The sequence below is a fragment of the Ictalurus punctatus genome, chromosome 13 (genome assembly GCF_001660625.3).
Source record: "Ictalurus punctatus breed USDA103 chromosome 13, Coco_2.0, whole genome shotgun sequence".
NCBI classification, from domain to species: Eukaryota; Metazoa; Chordata; class Actinopteri; order Siluriformes; family Ictaluridae; genus Ictalurus; species Ictalurus punctatus.
Window position 1 is genome coordinate 8,478,866 of NC_030428.2, and position 12,539 is coordinate 8,491,404.

General features: G+C 36.4%; 1 protein-coding gene across 1 annotated transcript in view; it reads right to left on the reverse strand.

The window, feature by feature from the left end:
* Positions 1–12,539, reverse strand: part of pcdh15b (protocadherin-related 15b) — a 226,517-nt gene that overhangs the window by 129,603 nt on the left and 84,375 nt on the right. The window contains exons 12-13 of the mRNA XM_017482601.3: positions 10,825–11,031; positions 6,284–6,418 (exon numbers count right to left, since the gene is read on the reverse strand). Of these exons, the coding sequence (XP_017338090.1) occupies positions 6,284–6,418; positions 10,825–11,031 (342 nt within the window). The remainder of the gene's footprint in view (positions 1–6,283; positions 6,419–10,824; positions 11,032–12,539) is intronic.

Consider the following 12,539-nt stretch of genomic DNA (forward strand, 5'->3'; position numbering starts at 1 on the left):
TCTCAAAAGGAACAACTGAGCTCGCACAGCACACGGTGAAAAATGACTGAGTGCTTACTTGGATATTGCAGCCCTTTGCAATATCATTCTGCTGAAGCCAATATTGCTATAACGAGTAAAAATGATATACTCTGTGGTCCTGACACTGGGATTTGATGAAGATATAAGCAATATGTATTTGTGTCTGGCTGTCTTTTGTTCACCTTGAAATGACCCACATCATCTTCATCTCTTGTTCCTGGCATGAGCTGAAATGAGCGTCCTTATGATCTTCACATCATTAAAGACGTTTGATTCTGTTAAATTAAGTATGTTTCCTCTAAATCTAAAGATTGTACAGATTCAGAAACATGAGACAGACTAAAGGTCAAGTGATCAGCAACCAGGCATAAATGAAAACAGAAGAGTGGGTTATGCTCAAACATTATTCAAGACAGGCAGATAACGAATCGGCTTGGGATCGTCTCAGACACAATGCAGGAGTGATCTGAAATCGAGTACTGTGACAGTACGTACTCCATTCAATTCAGTACCTACAGCTCGGATGTTGATACACTGATCAGCATATGTGTGTAGAATGAATACAATCTGGACATCCACCATGTTGACATTGTGATGTGACCTACAACTTCAAAAGAGCCGACGCACTGCCCTTCCCCCATTTTTGATTCTGGCTGCTCTTCTGTTCCAGTACCATTGCCTTATGGTATAGCGCAGTGTCCATTGCTTCCACACTGCAGAATTTCAGCAGACAAAGTGGATCATCTTGGTATTTCTCATGTACTTTTTTTTTTTTTTGAGAACTCTGACTTACTACTTCTTTGGCACACTGCTTTTTGCCTATTGTATAGTGGGGATATTTTATATGTTAGCAAATACAATATTTATACCTGACATACTCAAAAACAATAATAGAGTTATAAGCAATACTAAAAACAGGACTACAGAACTGAAACAATGAACACTGCTCAGGACTGGGATTACTCAAGATGGGACGTTTTCTCAGGTCATGTATTATGAATAAAAATAAAGCTGGGAACGAAGTAGAAGAGATCGTTGGTGCTGTTGAGTGTATGTAGCTAGTACAATTAGCTTGTTTTGATAATCTGCCAACAAAGTCAGTGCAAACCTGTAACTAGCAAGAAAATCAAGCAACCAAGACACACAAACTACAACAGTAGTTATTGCTACACACTCACAAGAGACAAACCACAAGTGACAGTCCAGTCCACAAGAGTCCAGGTATTTTAAAGTGACTAGCATGATAGGTGAGTGTCATTAGTAAGGTGATGGGGCTTGGCTGAAAGTCATTTGATAAGGTCATGATCCAACCATAATTACCCCAGTACATTTTCTCCATAAGGATGAATACAGCTTGGTTAATTAGTAATGAAAAGACTGTACACAGTGCAGTCAGTTCACTGTTCTCTTAGACAGACTAATCGGAAAAATAAGAGAAGGATAAGAACTGAATTGGGGTTATTTTTTTTTATCTTTTTGTCAACTTTCACATGCCGCAAAAGGACACAACAGCAGGCAGGACGTAAAAGATACTCTTGATTCAAAGCCATCTCTGTGAACATGGAATGATGCCACAGTATAAAGCCAGATAAAATCCCACAGGTCAGCACAGCGGCAGCTGGCAAAGTGTAAATTAGACACCCCATGGGTGTTCTTTATTAGCACTCTTGACATTATACCTCTTTTGGATTTTATGTCTCCTAAACAAACAAACAAACAAACAAACACACAAACAAATAAATAAAGCCTCACTGTTGTGCTGATGCACTCCCCTGATGCTCTTTTGCTTTTTGCTCTGTTTTGGGTCAAAATTATATTTTTTTTATCTTGAAAAAAAAAAAAAAAAATATATATATATATATATATATATATATATATATATATATATATATATATATATATAACACTTTTTTAAAAAATAACAAAGAAAAAAAACACTTTAAAGACTTAAAATTCTACAATGATAAATTTATTCAAAAATGATATTTTCATTCCAGTGGCCTGTTGCATAAAACCGGTTTCAGTGGTTACCCAGACAAATTTGCATTTAGTTTGAGCAAACTCTGTTTTTTCGGTCTCATTAAGGTGGATTTGTTTTTAGCAGTTTTCATCACCATGGTAACTTACACCACACTCTAAAAAGTAATTCAGGGGACCTATTACCACAACTTAATTAAATGTTAATTAAATTAAAATTTATTGATTTAATTAAATATTTTAAGTTGTAAACATTATTTTGATGAGTTGTGTTGACATAATAATGTTGATAATTACATCAACTTAAAATTCTGTGTAATTTAAACTGAAATTTCTGCATTAATTGCTTTAAAACAAAATTTAAGTTGTAGTAACTTAATGAAATTGTCTTGATAACTTCAAGTCACTAATTTCATGTCCCCTCCCCTACTCATTTAACAAGACTGGACAAAATTCAGACCTGTTGGCTGAACAAATACTATACAAAGGACATTTCAAGGTGAGTATCATTTGAGTTACAAATAAAATCTACTAAAGCAATGAATTTGGGCATATTCTCTATTGTGATATGACCAATAGTGGCATGATTAAATTTCTGCTTATTCATGTACCCGTTAACTAAATTGTATAATCTAATTTCATGTATTGACACATTTTTTAAAATCTTTTGTCATTCACATATAGCCTTCTAGCGCCATTGTAATCAGTTTGCTCTTTGACCAAAATTATCAGCCTTTGGACTGTGGATAGTTCTATGAGAGGGATAAAAGTAGTAGATGCAGAGTGTTTCTTTTTTGTCTATATTGTCATTTCATTCAGTGCTTTTATGTCTATAAATCCTGCAGAGATGTTAAGTATGATATTTGTATTGTAAATGACACTGGGTTATAGTTACTATTGTTATACAGCTTAAAGTTAGTAATTTTTCCAGGTTTAAAAGGCTGTATTTTACTGGAGAAAATCTAATTGGAGCAACTTAATTTTTAAAATGATTGTCAACTTAAAAACTTGTGTTCATAATTATGGTAATTAAGTACACTTAAATTCCTTTTAAATATTCTGAAAAAAATAGTTGGAACAACTTAATTGTTACGAGTAATCAACTTAAAAACTTGAGTTTATTATACAAGTTATTAATTAAGTGTTAATTGTGTTAAAAAGTGTTAAAATACATTTGATTGTAGAGGAAAAGGTCATTTATTTTCCTTTGCAAACCTGTGATTCTCAGAGCTCCTATGGACTGTCAAATAATAAGAAGGACATTTATAAGGGAAAGAACATTTAGCGACAGACACAATCCCGTGGCTTTTCCCGATGACCATCTGTACAAAGATATCGATTTTCGGCAGATGGTATAGTTTACTGTATGTCTGCTGGCTTCTTGAGCTGCACATTAAAAATCTGACACACCGAAGCCACACTCTAACTGTATCACAAAATTTATGTATTGTTGCAACAGTGTAGCTATGTTTTTTTAAGTGTAAGTTTAAATTCCTCATATATTTTTCCCTTCAACCGAAAAGTATGTACACCGGCTTTTTTTCATGATGCACGCTACTGGCAGTTTGCTGCAAACGTCTGTTTTTTTGTTTTTTTTTTTGGGCATGTGCACACTGAGTAGACTTTGATTCAGGGTTTAAACATATTAACTTAAACATTAAAACCAGGCTTGATTGAGAAAATTGATAACTAGCATGATGAAACCAATTAAACTTTGGTTTTGTAAACTCTACATTTACTCTGCAACTCGCTTTGTGCAACAGGCATCATAGTGTAAGTGTAAAAGGAGTAACATAAAACAATAAAATGTAATTAAAATGAAATGTGATTTTAGTCACTGTAACATTCTCACATTTCTAATTGATGCTCCTACCCCATACACCTGCTCCAATCATGTGAAATGTATCATAAGAACATTCTTTACATAGCTTCACATTGTTTACAATGCTAATAATTTTGACTTTTTAAATAAATAAATCTAAATTGATGGTGGGACATCAACTGCTAAGTAGTAGCAGTATCAGAACACAGGATTAAAGATCCTGTTCTAAATCTGAAATAATAGAGTATGAGCTCCTAATGAAAACAGCATTATGTGTCCCATAATGCTAACTTTGTTAAAAGTGTATTAGCCTCATTGCACTACTGGGTAACAGCCATTTGTGTGTACGTTTCTGGCCTCATGGCACAGTAACAAAGGTGGACCTCAAGTTCCTATGTTTTTTAGGCATGCCATGTGAATCAGCAAGAGTGCTGTGAATGCTAATACTGATCCTCAGAGTTATCAAGCTGTGCAACAAGTTGCCTTGAAATTTTAAGTTAAGTCAACTTTTCTTATCTTTTTTTAAATTTATTTTTTACAGCACACAGGATTTAGGGAATGGCTCTTTAGCAATTAACAGCAAAAACAAAACTTAATGTCTTGTATAGCAGAAGGTTGCAGTGTAAGTGATAAGTCTCTAACCAGACATTCAAGGTAATAAGCTGTTGTAATTAAGCTTTGCAGGGAAGAAAAACAGCCAAACTGATTTTATTTTCCTCTAGCACTGGCATCCAGGAGTTTTTGAGGTTTGGAGTGCATATGGAGTAAAGAAATGACGATCTTGGAGGATTTCCAGCTAGCCTGTTTGCAAAAACATAGGCTTGTCAGTTTGAGGGCTGCCAAGCAGCAAGGTCTCAAATGAAGTGGCGTGCCAGTTAACAGCTTTGCCGTGAAATGAGATCCTGCCACACTTCAGCTTGATTAGGTGTTAGCAGTGATCTCTCTGATGCACAACAACTTTATACAGTATTCATGCCGTTTGTAACGAGAGCTAGGTCGATTTATGATAGCATTTTTATAGCTTTCAGGTATCAGACATAGCGTAAAAATGAATCAATGTTCTGTTAGCTTAGGTAGTCAATTACTGTATATTAAATCACTGAGGTTAGGCTACAGAACATATATTGATTATATTGAAGCAGCATTGGCAGGTCTAGAGCTGAGTCTTGATTTTGTACAAAACTTTTAAAGTTTTCAAATCAAGCTAGCAGCCGCGAGACCTGTAAAACACACACCGCTCATAAATCAAGTTGGAAGTGGAAAACTGCTGGGAGAGCTGAAGCTGCAGTACTCCACAGCAAGCGGCAATCAATCCCAAGTCATAACATCATCTTTGAAGGACAGAAGCAGAGCACTGCCAATCCATGGTACAGAAGATTTAGTATGCTTAACAAAAGATCTCTGCTACTGTAAGCACAAAGCCATGATAGCCCCAGGATGCCACTGGAACAAGAGCCTCTCTAATATGTATATCCAATAAAATAATAATCCATCCATTCATTTTCTGTACCGCATATTCTACACAGGGTCAGGTTAGTGAGCCTGGAGCCTATCCCAGGGGACATGGGGAAGAAGGTGGGGGACACCCGGAGGAAACCCCTGAAGCATGGGGGGAGCATCTAAACTCCGTGCACACAGGGCAGAGGTACGAATCGAACCCCCAACCCACTGTGCCCCATTAAAACAATAATAATAATAAGAAGAAGAGGAAGAAGAAGAAGAAGAACAAGACGGAGAACAAGATGAATTTTTAAAAAGCAGTACATATGCCTTCATTCAGTGTCCGCTGCATTATTAATGCAACCATCGATCCCTTCCGCGTACACAGTGACACGAGAAGACAAGAACTCAGAACTTAAAAGCTACTTTTTTCATGATTAAAACTTCTTGTAGAAAGGTGCTTGAATGGCAGACTTGCAGAAACACTTAATGAGGGTGGCAACTGCATTGCATTACATTACGGATGTGCTATTTGTCTCTTTCCACAATTTAATTTTTTTTTTTCACTGAAAGCTCTTACACTGATTGCTTTCTCTCTTGCCTACAATCGATCCTCAAACTGTAGTTCTTTACTTCTTTTTAACTTACATATTGCTTTAAGGGCATAAAAACCAAAGAAACTTGGCAAAGAACAGTCTGATTGTGAATACATGTTGTTTGCCAAAGAATAAATGATGGGACGATGGGAAAGGAAATTGTACATCCTTTGTATGAGTCACAATAGACTTTTGGAGAATTATTCTTGGATAAAACACTGGCCATAAAATGTAGGACTGCATACTGTCATTGTAACACAGGACAGTGACAAAATCAATGTGTAGCACACTAATGTTACAATGCAGTTTGTATCTCTTATATTTTATAAAACTGAGCTCAGTTGTTGGTAATAACATCTATCATTTGTAATGAAGTCTTGCCTAGAAGAAGACAGCATGGCGATAACTGGACTCATGCGGTTCTTACTATGAAGCTGTAGCTCTTCTGCTCTTCACGGTCCACAGGCTTCAGGAGTGTCAGGTAGCGCACAATCCCACTGGGTGTCACCGTAAAGATGCGTTCGTAGTTGTCCAGGGAGATTCGCACCATGGGATCTTTGGTCTGCATGGAACATCAATCAAAGTGCAATCTCAATGCCAGCACTGCCATAGTTCAGCACAAGAGAGGGAAGAAAAAGTTACAGAGCAAACCACAGAAAAGGCAGAAAATTGCTTGATTCACTGTAGTATATGGAATTAAGTTTATAGGACAGCAAGGGACAAACCACAAAAAGAACAAATAGAACAGAGCAGAACAAAATAAGTGAACTGTAATAAGGACTGTAATAAGGAAATAAGGACTGTATTCACAGCTGAGTTAAGCGCACTTCAAAATCATGCACATCAGCATTCAGAATTACGGACTTATACGATACTGACCATGAACTTAAGCCTATTTTTATTGTGCAATATTGACTTGAGTGAAAAGCAGTGGTAAGTCCAATACCACTGTCTAACAGTTTGATGCGACCACAATGTATCACACTGAAATGTACATTTTGGGTTGTTAATACAATTAAAAAACTGAAATGTCATTTAAGGCTAATATTAAGTACATACTTAAATACAGGGTATCCCCAAAAGTCTCCAGACTTTTAAATATATATATATTTTTAGCTATATATATATAATTGTTTTTTTCAGTCTATAAAAATGCCTTCAGATCAGGAAGCTGTCGCAAGGTTGTGATGGAGTTTAACAGGAAACATGGCGAGCACATTACATGCAACACTGCTACCAAAAGTATTAACAAATTCAAAAAGACTGGAAGTGTTGTGGACCAACAGATCGTGAACGTCCATGAACACCCACTGACGAAGGCACAACCGACGTGGTGCTGGTGTTCATAGTCCCCTTTGTATGGAGAATTTTAGGACACCCTGTATAACACTTAATTAATTAATCATATCATCCCTTTAAAGAACTTGAAAAGGACATGTTGTTCTTTCTCGCACACAAGACACTGGAGGACGAAACATTTTAATATGAGATGTTGCTTTTCTAGAGGAATGTTTTTTCATAGATAGATTTATAAACAAAACTTAAATTGACCTATACAGTAACTGTGGCAGGTAAATGCTAGGTCAGCATAATCTATAATATTATATATTTATCATAATGATATAATAAAAACAATACAATTAAAAAATAGTAGAATGTGGTAGATCAAGTGCTATTATACAATCTGCTGAATAATGAGGGTGGAAGCCATATTGTTAAACTCCTATTAAATGTTTGTTTTAATGATTTACAGTTTTTTCATTCATATATCATATCTTCACAGTTCTTTTTCGTTTGTAAATTGAAAAAGAACTCATGCTATTGTGTTGCATCATATTATATTTGACAGCAATGGAAAACGAATCAAATGAAAGTTGAAAAAAAAAAAAAAAAAAAACATTCTGCTTCTTTAGTCTTTGGTTCTATCCCCTAAATTTTTCAGGTTTAATGGCAAGTACTCGTTTTTAAAAGTGGTGGTCTAAATTATTTTTTACTGATAAACAACATGTCCGTTGCCTCTACTCTACAAAAATCGAGCAACAGCAGAGGCATAAACTACCAAAATTGGGCATCCAGAACATCAAATCAAGTTCAAAATCAAGCTCTTGCTTAACCTGTCTCTGAAAATGAGTAACTTTCCCACATAAATACTGATATAACCTTTGGATTTAAGTGACCAACTCACCCACAAAACAAACAAGGCAATCCTGTTGAGGCTAAAACTAAACATACAGCACATTCAAAAAATATCCAGGTCCTTTCATTTTTCCTCATTTTGTTAAGGCTAAAAAAAGACCTGTTTTTCTTATTACTCTCTGAGAAACAATCCATAAAGAAAAATCTATGAAAGTTCAGCTGTGCCTGTGTCATTGGATGTTTCGTCAACCTAAATCAAGAGCAAAAATCAAGCCATGAGGTAAACAGAATAGTCTGTAGAACCCAGAGACAAGACTGTACCAAACATTTTTGCAGCTTTGAAGTGGCAGTGGCAGCTGGAGCCCTGACTTGAACCTGATTGAATCTTTGGGGAGAGCTTAAAATAGTGGTGCATGCTATGGTGATTCTCCCCATCCAACCTGACAGATTGAGAGAGGGTCTACAGTGGGGAGTTGGAGAACATCCACAAATCCAGCTGTGCTTTAAATTGTGTAAAAGTGATTTTTTTTTTTCTTAATATTTCAGTAAATTTACAAAAATATTAAAACCTTTCATTCATTCATTCATTCAACTTCAGGAGCCTATCCCAGGAACATGGAGTCTACTGGGAATACACCACTGCATCAGAATGAATGAAAAAGTAAATTAATGAGTTTTCTAAACAGTTTTTTTTAAAACAGTTTCCCATTATTGATTAATTTTTGCATTTCATGAAAAATAAATAAGCCATTTTATAGTTAGGCTGTAATATACCAAAAAATTAAGGGACGTAAATACTTTCATAATGTACTAAATTGAATAAGAAAGCAAAAACGTCTTAGACAACAATATGAACCTCACTAATTAGAAGACAGGTTGCTAATGAAGTGCTTTAAATGAATGCTAACTCTTGACAACATGCAATTCTGCCAACAGTTTATTACTGCATGCTTATTTTTATGTACAGTGCCCTACAGAATTATTGGCACCCCTTCATAAGAATGACTGTATCTAAGGAATATTTTAAATGAATGCAAACATATTGTTCATTGACATTTAAACTCTGTCATTCACCACCATGGGAAAAACAAAACAGACAAGCGGTTGCTCGTCTCTGCGAGCGGAGAGATGGCGTGTGACTGAACACAGAACGAGAATCGGATCGGGACAGAGCAAGTAAGCTGTATATCGGGGACGTAGGCAAATTCGTAGTGAGAGACGAGCGTGAAGTCGAGCACCAGGGAAAACACTTATAATGAAATCGGCTTGGTAAACGAACAGAGACGAGGCTGCTGAGAGGATACTTCGCAAGCGGCTAATGCTAGGAAGGCCCTTATATAACCTCAGGTGTTTGCAGGTGTTCGTGATTAGAACTCTGGCGAACTCGAGCGCGGGTATGACTGGGAAGTGTAGTCCTCCTCCGCCACGTCCCTGGGCGGCACTACACTTTGTGAACTGCCGCGCCAATTTCGCCGTGTCGTAACAGTCTCTGAACTGTGTAGATTTTCCTTTGCAAATATTAACTTTTGAACCTTTCTCTGAATAAAAAACATATGTACATTAAAAGTGAAGGGACATAAATACTTTCAAAATGCACTGAATTGAACAAGCAAGCGAATACAAGGATTAAGCCATTGCAAGACCTCATATTCTACTCACCATCAACAGACTTTACTAGCACAGACACTTATTTCTAGAGGTGCGTACACTTATAATATAATGTCAAAACCCTGTGCACCATTAGATGTGACTATTAAGTCTACAAATGGAATAATAGAAATCTATAGTTATACAGGCATTGTAGCTTGGATTGATTGAAAAAATCTGCACTGTTTTATGCTTATGGCAACTTCCATTATGTGAGCTGTTTCGCTTCTCTCAGCAGTGCAGATAATGATGCCGTGGCCTTAGTTGTAAATGGGTTTGATCTAGCGGCAAACACATCCATAAAAACTTGAGGGAAAATGACCACGGTGGCTGTGGTTTATTCACACATCACTGGTCATTAACCTTACATGAGTTCTCTTTCTTGGGTGCACTGCCCTACACAGATAAGATCTCCTGAAGTGCTCGTGGTCAGATTGAGTGCATTTTTCTGAGCCCTCACTCAAAAATAAAACACAAGTATACGGTCCCTTAGCAATAATGAGGGTGACGTCTTTATGCTGGGAAAATGGCAAGGAAGGCAAAACAAAAAAACGCAAGGGAGTGGGAGGAAATGATTTGTTCACCATTTCAGCCAGTACTCTTTGCTTACAGTTCCCCATTATGTCCTAGTCCTTTCAGCTGCAAGCTGTCCTTGAGATTCACCACATTCTCAATGAGATATTTCAAAGGCCTAGCTGGCAGGCTCAAAAACTGTTATCAAAAAACAATAAAACTCGTCACAAAGCTGCAGTAGTGTTGAGCATTAGGCAAATGAAATGCCTGAAAAATGGAGAGCACAGCCGGAAAAAAAGAGCAAACAAGAGAATACAGCTAAAGATTTCACAGCTCTAGTCATACATTAGTAGCACATACAGTACGTTAATAGCTGGAGGCAGTTGGCTAGGTATAAGCTTCAAGATGGAGGCATAAAAGATGACACAATCTGAGGTGGTTTTCAATTATTTAAAAAGCCTAGGATTATGTGAAAAGAGTGTGTTAGATGTTTAAGCATGTCAGTTTGGCAAGGTGAATGACACTAAGTCCTTTTTACGCAATACAGAATGTTTTCAATTTTTTTTTAAATAAAATGTTAGTCTTTTTTTAATTGACTTCAACTCCTTTAAAATCCTTTAATCAACTAGTCTTCTGAAGAAATCACCAGCCTTACACTGGATTGACTCTCACCTCCTCAGTGTCATTATCCAGTGCAATGATGAGAAGTGGAGAGGAGAGATTGGTGTTGCTGGAGATTGTGGTGCCAACTGGAGCTGATTCAAGGATGAAGCCTTGGTAGGTGTTTGCCTGGAAATAGGGTGCCTGGTCATTCTCATCCAATACCTCGATGTGGAGATTGGCGAATGCTGGGAGTGGATGTCCATTGTCTTGCTCCGCCTAAAAGCAAAATCCAGAAAGATCAGTCAGAAGGTCGAATCTTTATCTCTCAAATTAACACAGAATCCAGTCTTTACCTGTTAAAAAAACAAACAAACAAAACAAAAAAAACATAATGAGATCCAGATACTATTTGCACAAAGATTCACTGAGTAATTAGAAGTGCCAGAGGTGGGGATGTGCAGTAATTAAGCTTCCATCTTTTACAATCATATGCTGTGTTTAAATCAGAGTGGTTTATCCTTACACTTCATCAACTCAGTCCAGAAAAGGGATCCTTATTAGTGAAGGTCCTTATGCTAATTAGATCATTTTTCTCTCTATGAACTAGGGTGGACAATTGTACAAGTTTAGATAAGTTTCTGTATCGGAAGAAATATAGAAACTTTGGTAATTACAGTGAACAGACTATTATACAGTATTATAATGAGACACATATGTTGCTGTATGTAATTCTGGTTAAATATATACAGTAATTAAGGTAGTTAAGATGAGGGTTGTAAAAAAAAAAACTGTGTTAGAAAGCAATATAAACTTCACTAATTAGAGGATGTGCTGTTAATAGAGTGCTTTACATGAATTCTAACTGTTGACAACATATAATTCTGCCAACTGTTTGTTACCACATGCTTATTTTTATGTACAGTTTCTTGAAGAATTACTGGCACTCTTCAAGATAATAATTTCATAAAATAAGACTCCCAAGCAATATTTTACATAAATGCAAACAAATTGTCATTCTTGTAAAGCTTATTTATTTGTCACTTGCTCTCAGTCTCAGCTGCCCCTGGGGTACATTATGATGTTGTGCACATGCAAATTCCCTGTCATTCATTACAATGGGGAAACCAAAATTTGCTCAATTACTTCATGTGCATAACTCAACTCTGAATGCAAGTAACTTTCCCCATGTAAATATTAATTTAATTCACATACATGCATACGTTGGTTCTATGTACAGTACATAGACATCTTAATGCCAAATCCTAAAGTAATGAGCAATGTCCAGTCCTAGTTTTCCTTTTGCTCAATCATCAGTGTAAAGATGTACAAATCAATATTCTTGATGTACAATTCCATATAAGTTGGAACAGTATGGAAAATGCTAACAAAAACAAAAAGGAGTGATTTGTAAATGTACTTTGACTTGTATTAAACAAAAAAACCTATAAAGACAAGAGCCTCCAAAAAAGGCCTAGTCCTTCAAGAGCAAGGAGGCTCATCAATCTGCCAACAGATGTGTCAGCGAATAATCCAACTCTTTGAGAACATTCCCCAAAGACAAATTGGTAGGATTTGGGGCATTTCACCTTCTACAATGCACAATATAATTAAAAGATACAAGGAATCTTGTCAACTTTCAGTGCGTAAAGAGCAAGGTCAAAATCCACTTCTAAATGCACGTGATTTCCGATCTCTCAGACATCACTGTCTTTAAAACCGTCACGAGTGTTTCATGGATATTCTGACATGGGCTTAGGAATACTTTGGTAAAACTTTGTCAGACA